Below are 18,782 nucleotides of genomic sequence, written 5' to 3'. Positions count from 1 at the left end.
TTACCCCAAGAATACCCCTTCTCAGTTGTGGTGGCATGTCATATCATGAGCAACATGGTTTCTATTTATAACTGTAGAAAAATCAGGGCTCACTAAGTTTGTTTTCAATATCCATTCTTTAAATATTCCTTATTAAAAGCACCACTAATTGACACCACAGTACTATTTTGCATATCTACATTTCCCAAAGCCCATACTACTAAAAAAATACTCACAATTTATTTATAATTGAATTATTTAAGAAAAAAATCCATCAAGAATCATTCAACATTCATTCATTCATTCATTTTCTACCGCTTATCCGAACTACCTCGGGTCACGGGGAGCCTGTGCCTATCTCAGGCGTCATTGGGCATCAAGGCAGGATACACCCTGGACGGAGTAGAATCATTCAACAAATCTAGGTAATTTCTTTTGCAATATTGCCCAGTTCTAGTTCTAAACAAGAAGCCCAGGAACTGCAGTCAGACCCATACAGACCTAAAACAGGTCCCGATTGTAAACCACACCCATTGCCTAAGAATATTCTGTCTGAACTCAACCAGCACTAATCAGCAAACAGAATTTTTACAGAATTTCATTTAATAGAACTGAAATAGAAGAAGCAGTCTTTATTATTGCCACCCATTACCTTACTGAACAGTGGAATTCTTTTCTGTACAAATCCCAGCTTTGGAAGCTGAGGTCAGATTGCAGGGGCAGCTATGATACAGTGCCCCTTGAGCAGAAAATCTTTAGGGCCTTGCCCAAGGGTCCAACAGTGGCAGCACTGAGGCTTGAATCTAGATCTTCCAATCAACAAACCAACGCCTTAATAATCTAATAACATGCTGACCCACAAACTATCAAATACAGCCTACATCTAACATGGATGTTAACTTTCTAAAATGTTAACTACTACTACTATCAAGGTAGTCTAAATCCTTTCATTTTAGTTGCCACAAGTCATAATTTGCCATAATATCTCTCTACTGTTCTTTTAATTTGTCCACAACCCAAGATCGGACAATCAGACAAAGACTTGAGAAAATATCCTTTAACTTTACAGGAATCATCAGGTTCTGACAGACATCCCAAGCTGTGCTGAGAACTTATGATAACGCAACTTAACTTACTATTTATGAAAGAAAACAGGGCAGAACCGCAGTACATTGAGAAACAGCAAAAGCCTCCTCCACTTAGAACTGAGTCATCACTTCCTAGTCATAGTCTTTGTGGATACCTCACAGAGATCTGTCTCAATAACAAAACAACGTGTCATCCAACAGCTTACAGGAAGAAGGTACTATCTGACTCACTCTGCAATTAAAGAAATGTAACACTTCAGTGATACAGAAGATATTGCCCTTCAGCATGGGGTATATTTGATTAAGAATAATAAGAATATTTTGCATTTCACACACACACACACAAAAATGGAGACTTGTTTTCCCCCTGTAATGACATCAGCCAATTAGTCTGGCAGAAACAAGTGCATTCGCCTAGTGTGATAAACCACTGTTTACTATGCTTAGAATAGTATAGTACATCACTCAGTATTACTCTACACTAAATTCAAGCCAACCAAAATGTTTGGAACTTTTTTACAGCTAATTTAAGCATGAGGATATATGGAAACTGTGAGCATGTCCAGAAAGCCCTATAATCTTATGCCAGATGAGCAACACAGGGAACCAGTGCGTATTATGTTCTGTGTAATGTAGCTAAAAGTACAATACAATGACAGCAAATGATCCTTACCATAGAGCAGTTTCAGGGTAACCTGAAAACAGCTATCATCATGTTGGGAACATCAGGGGAGTTGGTCTCCTAATTATTTACTCCTCTGGTGCAAGTGCAGTATTCTGTAACAGGGGAAACAAATACCTTCGCAATAAACACACAGCCTTTAAATAAACGCCAGACAGAAGTTTTTCTCACGTTGTGGTCTAATTTAAAACTACTACTATAAACAAAGACAGTACCACAGAGTGAAAGAAAACAACATTGTAGTACGACGTTGGTCACCGACAAAAAGCCAAAACAATAATCGCTCTCTGTTCTCGCGAGTCGACGGCTTATGATCAATATTTATGAAAACTATAAGCTAATGGGATTAGTTCCCTGGCCGCTCAAGTTTTAAGCCCATCAGGTATTAAAAGACTTTAAAAACCTTTTAGAATATCATTTCTGTTACTAGTACTCCTGTCGCTGAGGTCTATCTTGTCAGCTAGCTAAACGAAATTAGCCAAGAGAACCGGCTGGCTAAACAAAATCCGGCGTCAACATAAAGAAGGAAAGGCACTAAATCCATTATGTATTATCAATATCGTTGTATTTGTCGCTGCATCTCTCTATACATCATGTTGATTGAGGCGAACATATGCAAATCAGCCGTAAATAGCTAGGTTAGCTGGCTAAATAGCTAACCCGAACCTTAGCGAAGAAAGCTAGTACGCTAATTAGAATGGGAGTGTCCTAGCGAAATAGTAAATACGATTGAAATTAACCAAAGCTTGACATATGTATAGACACTGATTAGATTAGACAATGAACCGAATTGTTATTTTTGTATTGTTAGTTTTTCAACGTCATTATGACTGTCATATATGATATATGCTGTCGATAGCTGCGGCAGCGAGCATAATGCAGCCCGTTGGCTTAGCAGAGGCACCAATTAGCCACCAAGCTAACCAGCTAGTTAGCCAAAGGTTCCCGATTCTAATAACTTCGTGAACAATTTCGGAACTGAGAAATGTTCAATGGTCTAAAACTTTGCTCGTTGCTGAAGCCATGGCGCTAGCCTGTGGCTAAATAAACACTCCTGGTTCAAGAGTTTTGAGCTAGTGACTATGAAAGAGATGAGGCACCCTTTCTGTTGAGTAATCCGCTCTCGTGTTCCCTCCTCCGGCTTTAGACGCAACTCCGACACGCGGTCGCTCCTTGGGCCTACCCGGCCCGGCCCGATAGGCGCAGGCTCTCCATAGCAACGACAGACAGCTAATCTCGTTTGTCTTCTTAGAACACAAACCGCGCATTACTGTACACGAACAAAGTACATGGTCTCAGCTACATGGTCGTTTAATCCAGAAATGAAGAAAAACGCTGTCATGGAGATCACGTAGAGGTTACTTCATGTGAATAAACGATGAGGAGGAGCGTAGCAGGTCGCTTGATGGAGACGCTAACCGGAGCGAGGAGATGTGCTGTTTGTGTGACGCGACTGAGGCTTAGCGTGAATGTTTGGATTTCTTAGGAAACTCCAGTGAACTCTGCTGGGGAAAGATAACACGACCACAACAACGTAATGCGACACAAAAATACGTACAGTGTCCAATGTTTATAGCAGTATAAATAAATACAAGATTTCTTCTCTACAACTTCATCTACAACAGTGACAGTAACAGACATGAGGTGGAATTGTTATACACTCAAAATGCATCATGTAACCAGATTCCCTTTTAATGGAGCTTTAACATAACTTATAGTCTGACACTATGACTGAAAATCAAACTCTGGATCCGATATAAATTTGTTTGTTACTTTTAATGAAAAAGAAAACTTATAGTCAAGCAGAAATAAATTGCTTAGATTGCTTTTATCCATATAATAACAACAATAATAATAATTAAAGCTGCAAGCAGCATTTCCTGGGTTCAAGCGTTTAAGGCCTTTAGGGAGTTTAAGGCCTTAAAGGATTTTCACATACACAAAGTGACCCGCAAGTTACAGAGGGTGGCACCCGCTCCTAACCTAGTGTCTCTAATACAGAAAAGCTTACCAACGTGTTGCACAATATATGTCATGTGAGGTACTCACCTGTCCAGTTTTCCCTAAAATAAACAAAGTCATATCCATAAAGCGAAGAAACACAAGCATCCAGATGTAGAACGAGTGACCCGCAAGTCACATACACAAAGTGACCGGCAAGTCACATACACAAAGTGACCCTCAAGTCACGTACACAAAGTGACCCGCAAGTCACATACACAAAATAACTAAGAAATTGGGATACATGAACAGTCTGACATACTAAAACCGAATGAACAACAATAGAGCCCTCTAATTGAAGCTGAATGTGCTTGGAGGAGAGCACTAACTCAGGGCTCAGAGATTCTAGAATCAGAAGAATCTCTGATTCTAGAACTGTGTTCGGACTGTGATGTCACACAGGATAATGAAGATTGACAGGAGATGTCCAATGGTAGGGATCTGAAAAGATAGTGGCGCAAAGAGAGAGAGAGAGAGAGAGAGAGAGAGAACAAGAACAAACAATCGCCGCGGTTTTTGAACTGTGACCTCAGTTTGACCTCTTTCACACGTGTCCCAGGTTTGGTGTTGATAGCTCATTTAGTTCTTGAGTTATTGACATTTTAGTAAAACTGGCTCCTCACAGTCCAAACGTTTTGGGGCCCCTTAAGGACCCTGAATCAAAATTTCGACTTATTTTCGAAAATTATTGTCATTGGCCCTGAGTAACTGTGACCAGTACTACCATCTGACCAAGTTTGAGTTCTCTAGGCCTTACAGTTTGGGCTGCACGACCGTTTCTAGGGCGGAATAATAATAATAATAATAATAATAATAATAATTAAAGCTGCAAGCAGCATTTCCCGGGTTCAAGCGTTTAAGGCCTTTGGATTGACATGACAATATATGTCATGTCATGCTACATATGTCATGCTACAGAGGGTGCCACAACATATGTCATGTGAAGTACTCACCTGTCCAGTTTTCCCTAAAATAAACAAAGTCATATCCATAAAGCGAAGAAACACAAGCATCCAGATGCAGAACGAGTGACCCGCAAGTCACATACACAAAGTGACTGGCAAGTTATAGCGCCACCAAGTGGCCAATCGCCACGGTTTTTGAACTGTGACCTCAGTTTGACCTCTGACACATGTGAAAGAGGTCAAACTGAGGTCACAGTTCAAAAACCGCTGCGATTCTCAGAATCAGAATCAGTATCTTAAGAATTCGATTCTTCACAAAATTGGGTTTTTGGACTGTTGGTGGCGCTAGAGGGCTTTTTTTAAAAAGGGCTGTTTTTTCCGTTATAGCGCCACCAAGTGGCAAATTGCCACGGTTTTTGAACTGTCACCTCAGTTTGACCTCTTTCATATGTGTCACAAGTTTGGTGTTGATAGCTCATTTAGTTCTTGAGTTATTGACGTTTTACTAAAACGTTTATTTTTTGTTTATTGTTTATTTTGTGAGTACGTCACATGACATATATTGTGAAGTACTCACAAAATAAACAAAGTCATATCCATTAGAGATGAGCCGGATACTCGGCTGAAACGAGTATCCGGTACGGATAAAGCACTTCTGCCGAGTACGAGTATTATACGAGTAATACGAGTCAATATCTGTGCTCGGATTGAATGAAAATCATCATTGGCTAGCTGATTGTGTCAGCGTTCTGTGATAGGCTAGTCACAGCGCCCCTCCCCTACACACATACAGATGTATTGTGTTGCTGTGTCTCGCTCTGCTCACTCACAGTCACACACAGAACAGCTCTCTGTCTCTCCCTCAGTCACTCAGGTTCGCGGGTCTTTTCCGTTAATGTTTAGGGTTTCTTCAGCTTTTTACTTTCGGGTTGTAACGTTAATAATACGTACTTACTAACCAGTAGAGTTCTGGTAAACGTGGGTTCGTTCAGACGTGGTGCTTGCTTGGTAGAATGCGACTCGCATTGCGTCTCTGCCTGTCGGAGATTTTTTTTCTTTTTTAAACCTTCAGCTGTCTCTAACCAGTAACCAGACACCGAGTGTCTGACACGTTTTTGCTGTATTTCATAAAAACATAAAGGTAGTAAGCTAGTGTTATAAATATTACAAATTAATTATTACCGGTTAAGCCCCGCCCATTTCGAGACAAGCCCCACCCATTCTGAGAATCAGAATCAGAATCTTTGCCTTACAAGTCAACACAAAATTTGGTTTTTGGACTGTTTTTTTTAAAAAATGGCTGTTTTTAGTGATTTTTCCGTTATAGCACCACCAAGTGGCCAATCGCCACGGTTTTTGAACTGTGACCTCAGTTTGACCTCTTTCACATGTGTCCCAAGTTTGGTGTTGATAGCTCATTTAATTCTTGAGTTATTGACATTTTAGTAAAACTGGCTCCTCACAGTCCAAACATTTTGGGGCCCCTTAAGGACCTTGAATCAAAATTTCGACTTTTTTTCAAAAATTATTGTCTTTGAGACTCCAGCGAATATTACTGCACTGGATTGGTCTCAATCAGGCGAAAAACCTAGGACTAGTTAGCAAAAGTAGGTTTCGGACAAAATGCGCTATAACGAAAAAATTTAATGGCGGAATTAAAACGGAGATATACGTTTTTTAAGTCATGAGTCAAGGATTCCAATGATATAAAGCACTTGAGATTTGGACATACGGTTTAGGGGTTATGGGGACAAACACGTTTTGGGGCGCTGAAGCGTCCGATTCCGCTGAGATTTTGGCCCTGAGTAACTGTGACCAGTACTACCATCTGACCAAGTTTGAGCTCTCTAGGCCTTACGGTTTGGGCTGCACGACCGTTTCTAGGGCGGAATAATAATAATAATAATAATAATAATAATAATAAAAATCCTAACAAAAACAATAGGTTTCCAGCGCTTCGCGCTTGAACCCTAGTAATAATAAAAATCAGAACAAATACAATAGTGTTCCAGCACTTCGCTCTTGAACCCTAATAATAATAATAATAATAATAATAATTAAAGCTGCAAGCAGCATTTCCCGGGTTCAAGCGTTTAAGGCCTTTAGGGAGTTTAAGGCCTTAAAGGATTTTCACATACTCAAAGTGACCCGCAAGTTACAGAGGGTGGCACCCGCTCCTAACCTAGTGTCTCTAATACAGAAAAGCTTACCAACTTGTTGCACAATATATGTCATGTGAAGTACTCACCTGTCCAGTTTTCCCTAAAATAAACAAAGTCATATCCATAAAGCGAAGAAACACAAGCATCCAGATGCAGAACGAGTGACCCGCAAGTCACATACACAAAGTGACCGGCAAGTTATAGCGCCACCAAGTGGCCAATCGCCACGGTTTTTGAACTGTGACCTCAGTTTGACCTCTGACACATGTGAAAGAGGTCAAACTGAGGTCACAGTTCAAAAACCGCTGCGATTCTCAGAATCAGAATCAGAATCTTAAGAATTCGATTCTTCACAAAATTGGGTTTTTGGACTGTTGGTGGCGCTAGAGGGCTTTTTTTAAAAAGGGCTGTTTTTTCCGTTATAGCGCCACCAAGTGGCAAATTGCCACGGTTTTTGAACTGTCACCTCAGTTTGACCTCTTTCATATGTGTCACAAGTTTGGTGTTGATAGCTCATTTAGTTCTTGAGTTATTGACGTTTTACTAAAACGTTTATTTTTTGTTTATTGTTTATTTTGTGAGTACGTCACATGACATATATTGTGAAGTACTCACAAAATAAACAAAGTCATATCCATTAGAGATGAGCCGGATACTCGGCTGAAACGAGTATCCGGTACGGATAAAGCACTTCTGCCGAGTACGAGTATTATACGAGTAATACGAGTCAATATCTGTGCTCCGATTGAATGAAAATCATCATTGGCTAGCTGATTGTGTCAGTGTTCTGTGATAGGCTAGTCACAGCGCCCCTCCCCTACACACATACAGATGTATTGTGTTGCTGTGTCTCGCTCTGCTCACTCACAGTCACACACAGAACAGCTCTCTGTCTCTCCCTCAGTCACTCGGGTTCGCGGGTTAACGTTTAGGGTTTCTTCAGTTTTTTACTTCGGGTTGTAACGTTAATAATACGTACTTACTAACCAGTAGAGTTGTGGTAAACGTGGGTTCGTTCAGACGTGGTGCTTGCTTGGTAGAATGCGACTCCCATTGCGTCTCTGCCTGTCAGAGATTTTTTTTCTTTTTTAAACCTTCAGCTGTCTCTAACCAGTAACCAGACACTGAGTGTCTGACACGTTTTTGCTGTATTTCATAAAAACATAAAGGTAGTAAGCTAGTGTTATAAATATTACAAATTAATTATTACCGGTTAAAGCCCCGCCCATTTCAAGACAAGCCCCGCCTACTTCCGGGTTAGAATCTTTGCCTTACAAGTCAGCACAAAATTGGGTTTTTGGACTGTTGGTGGCGCTAGAGGGCTTTTTTAAAAAATGGCTTTTTTTTAGTGATTTTTCCGTTATAGCGACATGAAGTGGCCAATCGCCACGGTTTTTGAACTGTCACCTCAGTTTGACCTCTTGCACATGTGTCCCAAGTTTGGTGTTGATAGCTCATTTAGTTCTTGAGTTACTGACATTTTAGTAAAACTGGCTCCTCACAGTCCGAACGTTTTGGGGCCCCTTAGGGACCCTGAATCAAAATTTCGACTTTTTTTCGAAGATTATTGACATTGAGACTCCAGAGAATATTACTGCACTGGATTGGTCTCGATCAGGCGAAAAACCTAGGACTAGTTCACAAAAGTAGGTTTTGGACAAAATGCACTATAGCGAAAAAATTTAATTGCAGAGATGAAATCGGAGATATATGTTTTTTAAGTCATGAGCCAAGGATTCCAATGATATAAAGCACTTGAGATTTGGACATAGGGGTTTTAGGGGTTTAGGGGTTATGGGGACAAACGCATTGAGGGGCGCTGAAGTGCCCCAAATTGTCCGATTCCGCTGAGACCTTGGCCCTGAGTAACTGTGACCAGTACTACCATCTACCATAATACTACCATCTACCATCTACCAGTACTACCAGTACTACCATAATAATAATAATAATAATAATAATAATAATAATAATAAAAATCCTAACAAAAACAATAGGTTTCCAGCGCTTTGCGCTTGAACCCTAATAATAATAATAATAATAATAATAATAATAAAAATGTTAACAAAAACAATAGGTTTCCAGCGCTTCGCGCTTGAACCCTAATAAAATAATCAGAACGAATACAATAGTGTTAATAAAATAATAATCATCATAATAATCATAAAAATAATCATCATAATAATAAAAATAATACTAATAACAATAATAATAACAAAAACTTATAATGCTACTACTACTACTTATAATAATAATAACAATAATAACAATAATAATAAAAAATTATAATACTACTACTAAATTATAATTATTACTACTACTACTAATAATAATCATCATCATCATCATCACAATCATAAAAATAATCATAATCAGAATAATAAAAATAATACTAATAACAATAATAACAATAATAATAACAAAAACTTATAATGCTACTACTTATAATAATAATCATCATCATCATCATCATCATCATCATCATCATCATGATCATCATCATCATCATAATAATCATAATAAAAAAACAATAATATTTAGGTCATATAATATAACAATGTTTAGGTCACTCATGATAATAATCTTTTTATACTGAATTAATAACACAATTCTTAATCACATTTTTGACTCCTTTTCTCCATAGGAAATGGACTGTACCATTCCAAACACGGGGAGGGTCGCGATAAACCTTACGCCGAATTCCAAACAAAGCGTTGTGCTTTTGGACACATTTTAAAGTTCGCTTTTCAAGATTACATAATACGGTATAAATGTAGTGCAATCGGATCAGCAATGTTTTCTAGTACTCTTCCTTTCATTCCCGTTTTATCGTAATTTCACCCTCTTTCCTACAGACTCGAGGCCCAGGTGGCTGGAAGAAGTTCGGCAGCGAGCTTTGAAGGATGCGACGAAGATGGCGATGAACGGAAGGAAAGAAGATGCGTTATATGAGAATGTGGACTACTGCGATATATATAACCTCCAGCATGTAGCTTACGGAAACAGCAGCGGGTATTTCGCTCGGATTCAAGGTACATTAGTATATAGTGCTCCTTCCTTACGGGGTGACTAATGCGCTGCTGCACTCACATCCATGATGCACTGCATCATTTAAGGTGCAGCATTGAAAATGCGAGATTTTCTCAGAAGTTTCTTTTTGAAACTGCTCTCATTTAACATGTCGTGTTAGGGGGAAATGACTTCCATTACTATACCCTACAGGATCTGTAATTGCAGTGGTCTGATGTTTTTCATCACATATACCTGCAGGAATAACATGATGCATAATTCTCCTTCTCATGTTTGGACTATTTGTACTGCACGTGTCCTTGAATAAATCAAACACCAGATATTGTGTGTCTTTAATACAGATCATCTAAACATAATCAGTATGCTACATTGACCTCAGGTATAATCACACTGTGTAATTTTTCACCACACCTTTCAATCCTAGCAGATCAGGACGAATATCGTGATCGTCACAAAAAATAAACAGGATCATTTTCATATTTACATCACGATCATAGCCTAATAACACAATCAAGGGTGTTGTTGCAAATATTCAAGTGAGATGGCTGAATATGGATATTCCCAAAGTGATTTCCAAATCTATAGATTTTTCTTCAGGATCAAAGTTACACTCACAACAAAGTTACATATTGAATATTCTTCTGCTGAGATCATTTCTAGTGTGGCAGAGTAAGATAATACATTCAGTTTTTATTCCCATAGATTTAGATCTAGATCATGCCGCTTTCTATGTATTCATGAGCGTTGTTCCTAACAGCCACAGCAGAATTTTTGAATGAACGGGAAAATTTCTCAATGGATGGGATCTGTTTGTGTTGCTGGTTGTTGTCCGAAACACAAACTGGAAACAAATATCTTTCAAATGTTCTGTAAGACAAGCTCCAGTGTCAGGTGCTTTCTACCTTTACCTTCTCATGTACTCATTGCACCTTGCATTATAGATGCCCAAGGCTACGGCCTTTCACTGAATTAAATATTTTTCACCACCTCCCTTATTAGTGTTGTTGCAGCTGCAGAGAATTTCTGCAACTTGGCTTGCTACAATCTGGAAAAAGTAGCATATGACCTTGGACCATGGCCACATATTTCCACCTTGGGGCTGTTTCTGGGTTTGTATCCTCTGATGACTAAGAGACGTCATGTTTGGCCTCTGACAGTGCAGCGTAGAGGAACAGAAATCACTACAGCATATTACCCTTTGTTTCTGTTAGCAGAAAGCATAAATCAATGCCATGAATGGTCTTCCAATGTCTTGGTAATTCAGGATCTTATGGGAAGTTCAGTTGACCTTGTCAAGTGTCTTTTTCCTTCCAATTTTAAGTATTTGCTCCTGAGATCAAGCGCTTTTGCCACGGATACACTCACTGTTCATTGGACTAGAAGAAAATAGTGCTTTACATTCTGTTGCTATTTTAGTCTACTCAATCATTGCTGTCAGGAGTCTATTGTAACTGATACAGTTGATACATGGGGCAACAACAGTGTAGCAGCTGACCCTATTCCCAGCACCCCCACTCTTTCGCCAAACATATGACTGCATATTTTGTGGAACAACATGGATTACAACCAGAGCCAGAAATACTGCATGAAGCAAGCATGAATAGCTATGGTAATATCTGCAAGGGGAGAAGCAGAACAGATTCACAGTTACTTTATGGATGAATATCAAAGACTTATTGCTCACTGAATTGTCAGGGTTATTGCAATTCAGTATTCTCTTGTAGGCAAGGCTCATTTTCTGAACTTGGTTTCATTCAGCGATTTCATTCACAGTTTTTACTGCTTTCATATAATAATAATACTTTAATAATAATAATAATAATAAGAAGAAGAAGAAGAAGAAGAAGAACTGAAAGGTCTTCTTATTCTTTTGGAAGTGAAATATATTAAATGATGTTAGAACTTTTCCCAGCCTTAACAACAATAACAAAGGTCCAGTGTGTGCACCCCTGAACTAATACTTTGTTGAAGCATTTTGCTGATGCTGCCACCACCATGCTACACCATGGGTATGGTGTTCTTTTCACACCAAACATCCATATTGGAATTATTGTACATTTTGGAATTGCTCTCATTAATATTACATTTTGCCACATGGCTTGGAGTTGTGTTTGAATGTTTTATGTGAGAATGGGCCATCTAACCACCCTAGATTTTAGCAAAGACATATGAAGAACATATTATCCTTTTATACACTTTGAAGAGACATCCTGATTTTGGTGATGCTATTGTTGTGCTTTATTTTCTCTTTTTCCTGATACTAGCATTTACTGTGTTTGACGTTTTGGAAATTATTTAACATCCGTCTCCTTTCAATTTTTTTTCGCTCTATTTTTTCTTAAATGTGTGATTGTTTTTTCACAATTCATATACATATACATAATTTCACATTGATGGTGGATTTAATTTATTTTTTTTTGTTTTTCACAAAAAGCTGCCATTTTCTCAAGGGTATGTAGACTTTTTATATCCATTGTTTGTGTATATGTATATCTCAGACATGGGCACTTGAGTTTGCATATCAAGTCCAAGTCACATTAAGGCACCTAAAAATAGACTTCAGACTTGTCTTGCAACTTCATAACACACCTGAAAACACAGTCAGACACGTTTAATTAGTTAGTGATACTATTACTGTTAACAAGACATCCGTCTGTTGACGACAGTAAATATTATCATTTACCGTGGTATGTTAATGGCATCCTTATCAAGTCAGTTGACCTAACTGCTACTTTGATAACTAGAACTAGAGCAACTATTCATTAATGTAAGAATATTTGTGTAGTTCATTCCACACTTTTTATTGTTTTAGAATTAGTAGACATTTGGGGGAGTTTTATTGTTCACTGTTCTTTTTTTCCCAGACAACACCTTAAAAAAGAATTCAAGACCAAATGGGTATTAATTTTCCGTTATGTGTGTAAAACTGTACAATAAGAACAAAGTCTCAATTAACATTATGAAAAGACAATATGAAAAGAAGATTCACAAATATATTTCTAAAAACAGTTGAAACTTGCACAAACTATTGATCTAATGTTATTTTCTTTTAATTTATTGTGAACAATATTCCATATCTGTATTCTAGTTCTGTAATGTTACTATAGAGCTAAAGTTGTTAAGTGGTAGTAGCTCAGTGGGAAAGGCATTAACCTAATGATTGGAAGGTTGTGAGTTCACAAGCCAGAACCACCAAGCTTACACTGCTGGTCCTTAAACAAAGACTTTAACCCTCAATAACACTAGTTGCATACAGTATATGAGTGAATGAGTGTGTGTGTGTGTGTGTGTGTGTGTGTGTGTGTGTGTGTGCACATGCCGTGCCTTGTGCCTAGTCATCCCAGGATAACCTTAAGACTTATCTTACCAGGATAAAGTAGTGAATTAATGAATGAATGATGGAATAACCAATTTACAGTATACCACATATGACACCATCTTGATTGAATCTTCCCTTTCAGGTCCAGAATGTGTTCTGAAGCCTCCTCTGAACCTAATGGGTCAGCAGCAACTTGAGCCCTTCCAGCCCATATCTCCTGCCCAAACTCTTGGCCCCGCACCTGTTTTGATGCCACCAGAGCCTCTTGCTTTCCCCCTTTGCAGTCCCCTCTCTGCCAAACCTTCCCCTCACCTCCAGTTGTTTCCAAACCCTGCCATTACAGCACCCCTTGGTTCCAGCCCCATACCAACTGAGAACGAGTTCCAGGCAACCGGCAGCGATCAGGACATAGCACTAGAGGAGCTGTGTAGACCTCTCTACTGCAAACTGTGCAACGTCACACTTAACTCTCCCCAGCAAGCGCAGGCACATTATCAGGTAAAAGTCACATACCGATATGGCTGAAGTCATTGTGAAATGTATAGCAGTGCACAAAAAATCCCTTATTCTTAATTTGTAGTCCTCAAATGGTGTTCAGTAAGGGATTGTTATGTTTATGCTGAATTTGGCATTGAATTTCATACCCCATAACACTATGCAGCCTACAAACAAGACATCCATGGACTCCGGCTCCCATCACACACTTTAGTGTTCACTGGATTACTGATCACAGTCACCTGGACTCAATTACACACTGACACAATATATTGACTCTTGTTTCCACTCAAAGTGCAAAGTATACTTTAAGGGTTTTTTTACTTGTTGTTACCATAGCTTACAGTATGTCATAGTCTACCTGCCTTATAGTTTTTTTTTTGTTTGTTTGTTTCTTGTTTTCTGGTTCCATGATTATAGTCATTTTCTATTTCAAGTTGTATGCTCATCACTTGACTCCAGACTGTTCACTATAAAAGATTTTGCTTGTTGATTTTACAATATGGTGATTATTATTTCATTATCTGGAGTCCTCTTATTTGTTTTATTTGTTGCTTTACATCAGAAACTACTGTCAGAACACTCTGGTATAAGACACCAATAGCAATAGCCATAATACATGCACTACATTCTTCATGACAGATGCTTTTGTTTTGTTGCAGGGAAAAAATCACAGCAAGAAGCTAAGGAATTTTTATGCTGGCAGTCAACAGCCACCTCCAATACGAATACCTGAGGAAGGAGAGCCAGTTTCACAGCAGTCCCTCTCTACTCCACCTACGGAGACTGGAACAACAGTGGGCAAGCCGGTAAACATTCAGCCACATACTGTATGTCTGTTTCCCTTTGTAGATTCAATACTAACACTGGCTTTTCACTCATTTACCACAGTTCTCTGAGTATATGATAACTCATGGTTGTTATTTACCATTACCATTATCATTACATACATTCATCACAAACACACACACACACACACATATATGTATATATATAAAATCAAGATGCTGCATGCTGTACACTCAGCTGGAAAATAGCCACAGTTTTAATTGCACATTGATCATGCAGTGTCACACTGTAAGCCTTTGTTCAGTGAAACCAGCGCGATAGTAATCAGAGCCAATCTCACTTTGCTTCTCCCCCACTGCAGGCGTCCTTTATCGGCCCTAGCAGGGTCATCCTAGCTACAGAGAATGACTACTGCAAGTTGTGTGATGCCTCCTTCAGCTCCCCCGCTGTAGCCCATGCTCATTACCAGGGCAAGAACCATGCCAAACGTGTACGGCTTGCCGAGGCCCAGCACAACGCCAGCTCTTTGTGAGTCTCCTCGTGCTACTGAACAAAAACAAGCAAAACAAATAAAAAAAAAAAAGCTGAAGTGAAAGATAATATTTATAACGAACAAAAAGATTTGCAAACCAGATGCTTCTTTTCCATTTGGCTTTATCTTCTGCCTGTTGTTGCTCTGATAACTGGGGAGCTTGTTGAAATGTCTGAGTAGCTGGAGTGGGATAAGTTAGATAACTAGCACAGGACACTGTGTCCTGCTTTTCTGCTTGAACATTTGATTAGCACAGTGAGCGTAGACTCATTGCCATGTATTCCTTTAAACAGAATAAAGAACTGTATATTTAGGTGTGCATTGCCAAGGTTCTTAGAGCAAACTCACTTCATGAAACATCATGTTAGCTCAAGTATTATGCTCTAACACTTGATTAATAATCATATATTTGCAGGGATTCAGCAGACCTCACGCAAAGGCGTTCCAGGAAAGAAGGAAACGAGTACAAAGTGAAGAACCGCAGGACCCACATGAACACTAATATGGCAGGTATATTCAAGGGCACAAGGGTATTACATATTAAAATATAACGCATAACAATGTTTGAAATTCCATTACCATCCAAGTTTTCCCGAGAAATCTTTTGTACCACTTCATGAATGTATCAACAGCAAAACTCAATAACATAGTACACATATCTTAGATTTATTATGAATATATATATACACTATTTATATAATATTAATAAGCTATAATAACATGGCTGCTTTAGATAGCAGTCCATTTGGGACTGTCACATGCTTCTACTACTGCATGATTGGATTTAGTTTCTGGCCTGTGCTCAAGGCAGTGACGTTAAATGGTACATTTCTGAGCTGTGTTTTGCCAGCCGTATCTTTTTCAGCAGCTGGCTGCAGATTTCAGTGATAGCTGGCTGTCCTGTGGGTACTGGGCTACTCTCGCTAAACACAGTGCCAGGCCTTTGGTGTTTGCAAACTGATCTTCCAGCTCACGTCAGTCTGCCCCTTTGAGCGTCACCCGCATGGTGCCAGATCTCAATCATACACACTTGCCCTTACTGACCCTTCCAAACACACTATCCTCTCCCACACACACATTCACGTTTGCAGACTCCACATTGCACTCAAATAAATCACATGACACAGGGTACATGGCTTTGGGTTTAGTTATATTTTGAAAATACTGTTCCAAAAACACAGAGGCATAAATTCCATCTAAAATTAAGAGTTGTTTAGTCCTTTACCCCATTGTATATACACCTGTCATCTGCCTTGGTATTAATTACTGTAGCTTATCTAGTAAGGCTCTGGTTAAATAATGCTAAAGAAGCAGTTTTGACTTGCTGTTAATTATACACTATATGACTAAAAGTATGTGGATACCTCACAATCTCACCCGTATGTAGTTCTACCTAACAGTCGAATGTCTTTATATGCTGTTGCTATAAGATTGCTCTTCGCTGTAACTGACACACACGACAAGCTACATACAGACATGAGACATGCACCAAGGTTGGAGTGGAAGAACTTCATGAAGAGCTGCACAATGCCCTGAATTCAAGGATCACCTTTAGGATGAACTGGAATGGAGTTCACTCTCCCTGCTAATGCCAACCTTGGTTTCACTGAGTTATAACAGGAATATGCAGTTTAGAGACCTAGACTGTTAGTGTCAAAACTGGGTTCATGTTAGCTTGACAATAACTTCCCTAGCTGCATTTGAACAAGTGTCTAGATTTACACCGATATGTATTTGAGTTTATTTATGTATTATGCATTTTAAGTATTAAACTATTTGCATCCACGAAAAGAGCAAAATGACTCATTTTAGCAATCATGCACATCCTAGTCCCACTTAACTCCTTCTATGACAGGTTTTCCCTTTTCATAATACAGCAACCTCAAAGCATAGCTATTTTTAAAAAGGTGCCTTGGGTCAGTCCCTCTGTGCACCCCTACCTCACTCTTCTTAAACAGAGTGGAAATATCAGCCACCCGCCAAGACGTTCATTCAGTGCAATATGCTAATAAATCCTAAATATATTTAATGTGTTTGTAGACAAGGGATTTTTATGGAAATTTATGCAATGGTTTTATTGGTTTTAAGGCCATGCACATGTCTAAGGCTGGTGCATTTATTCCACAATTACAATATTCTGGGAGTTTATTAGGTATCTATCCTGTATACGCATTTCTCATTTTATCATTTTAAAAAAGACACTGTGTACAATGCAGGTAAACTGCCAAATCATCATTTATACAGGAAGAAAGTTAAAGATGGAAAACCTCAAGGGTAAATTCCACCCTGAAACACATTATATACAGTATGATTATTTAATTATTAAAAAAAAATTGCTGTTTTGCCCACCCAGGTATCCTTACCTAATATAAGCATCTGATATTAATGCTCCACAAACATTTGGCTATATCATTTACAAGGAGTAAAATATTCTAGATATGGTGACAGAAGGTCTTCTTTTTTCTTTCCAGCACCACGATTGGCTTGATCACAGGGGTTAGGGTAGAAGTGACAATACTTCATGTATTGTCACTGAAGTGATCATGTTTCCACCCACAGAACACATGGTCCCTGGATGTTTTTTGTTTTTCACACCATTCTGTGTAAACTCTAGATACTAGCCTGTCTATCATCAGCAACCATGCCATGTCACAGAGATCACATTTTCCTCAATCTCACATGTCCATTAGCTGCATGAATGAGCACATGTATAGGGGATGGTGAAAGTGTGTACTTGTGTGCAGATATCTTTCTGCAGACAATATCTTATTCACTAAGTATCCTTATCTTATAAATTTTTTTGAATGTCAGTTTCAGGACCGTATTACAACCCACGGCCAAGGCAGAGAATCCCACGTGACTTGGCCATGTGTGTGACACCAAGCGGGCAGTTTTATTGCTCCATGTGCAACACAGGTGCTAGCGACGAGGCTGACTTCCGCCTGCACCTGGAGAGCAAACAACACAAGAGCAAAGTGTCCGAGCAGCGCTATCGCAGTGAAATGGAGAATCTAGGCTACACCTAGGATGCAGTGAGAAAAAGAAGACCGGAATCTTTCATGTAATTCTCCAAGTGCCCATATTAGCTTTGTTACAGAAGAGTTGTGCATTTGCACTGAACCAGTCTTAAATACTTTGCATGGAAAGTTTTAATTCAGTGATATTGAAATGAAAAGAAAGCTACCTCTTGCAGAATTACAGGTCATTTTTATGTCAGATTGTGCAGCTTTGGATGTATGGGAGCATCCTGTTTTATTGTACTTGAGAAACTTGTCCCTCCGAGGAATTTATTTTTGCTTCCATACTGGGATGATGGTAAAAGATGGCAGCTTTTGCAAAGGTTATCGGAATGATAATAACTTTTATCGGTATTAAAGTTCTAATACTGGGGCAGTTAATGTGGACTTCCAATCCAAGTGAACCTCTGCAGGTTCTGGTTAATTTTTTTTTCTTCTTTTTTGGAGCTAATGTAAATATTGTGTATTGTGCAATGAATGCCTCATAAAGGAAGGGATACATTTTAAAAGATCAGAGGCAAACCTCCACACTACAGCCAGCCTTAGGTTCACTGTGTTATTACAGGAATACGCTGAGTACAGAGACCCAGACTGCCATCAGAAGGTTAGTGTCACAAATGGGTTCATGTTAGCTTCTTCAGAACCTGCTGAATGTACTGTGACTGCGATGACAATAACTTTCCTTGCTGGATTTGCACAAGTGTCTAGATTTACACTAATAATTATTTATGAATTTATTTATGTATTATGTATTTTAAGTATTGAAGTATTTGCACCAACAAA

General features: G+C 38.9%; 2 protein-coding genes across 2 annotated transcripts in view; one reads left to right on the top strand and one right to left on the bottom strand.

The window, feature by feature from the left end:
• Positions 1-3,188, bottom strand: part of pik3ca (phosphatidylinositol-4,5-bisphosphate 3-kinase, catalytic subunit alpha) — an 18,271-nt gene extending 15,083 nt beyond the window's left edge. Inside the window, exons 1-2 of the mRNA XM_060881533.1 lie at positions 2,850-3,188; positions 1,741-1,844 (exon numbers count right to left, since the gene is read on the bottom strand). The gene's annotated coding sequence lies outside the window, so the exon portion shown is untranslated. The remainder of the gene's footprint in view (positions 1-1,740; positions 1,845-2,849) is intronic.
• On the top strand, positions 3,175-18,782 carry zmat3 (zinc finger, matrin-type 3). The gene is made up of 8 exons (XM_060881552.1): positions 3,175-3,283; positions 9,462-9,582; positions 9,673-9,849; positions 13,309-13,664; positions 14,324-14,470; positions 14,812-14,978; positions 15,398-15,492; positions 17,794-18,782. The coding sequence occupies exons 3-8, from the start codon at positions 9,732-9,734 to the stop codon at positions 18,006-18,008; spliced, it is 1,098 nt and encodes a 365-aa protein (XP_060737535.1). The 5' UTR covers positions 3,175-3,283; positions 9,462-9,582; positions 9,673-9,731; the 3' UTR covers positions 18,009-18,782.

This window comes from Tachysurus vachellii, chromosome 1, assembly GCF_030014155.1.
Source record: "Tachysurus vachellii isolate PV-2020 chromosome 1, HZAU_Pvac_v1, whole genome shotgun sequence".
Classification (NCBI taxonomy): domain Eukaryota; kingdom Metazoa; phylum Chordata; class Actinopteri; order Siluriformes; family Bagridae; genus Tachysurus; species Tachysurus vachellii.
This window is presented reverse-complemented; position numbering and strand designations above follow the sequence as displayed.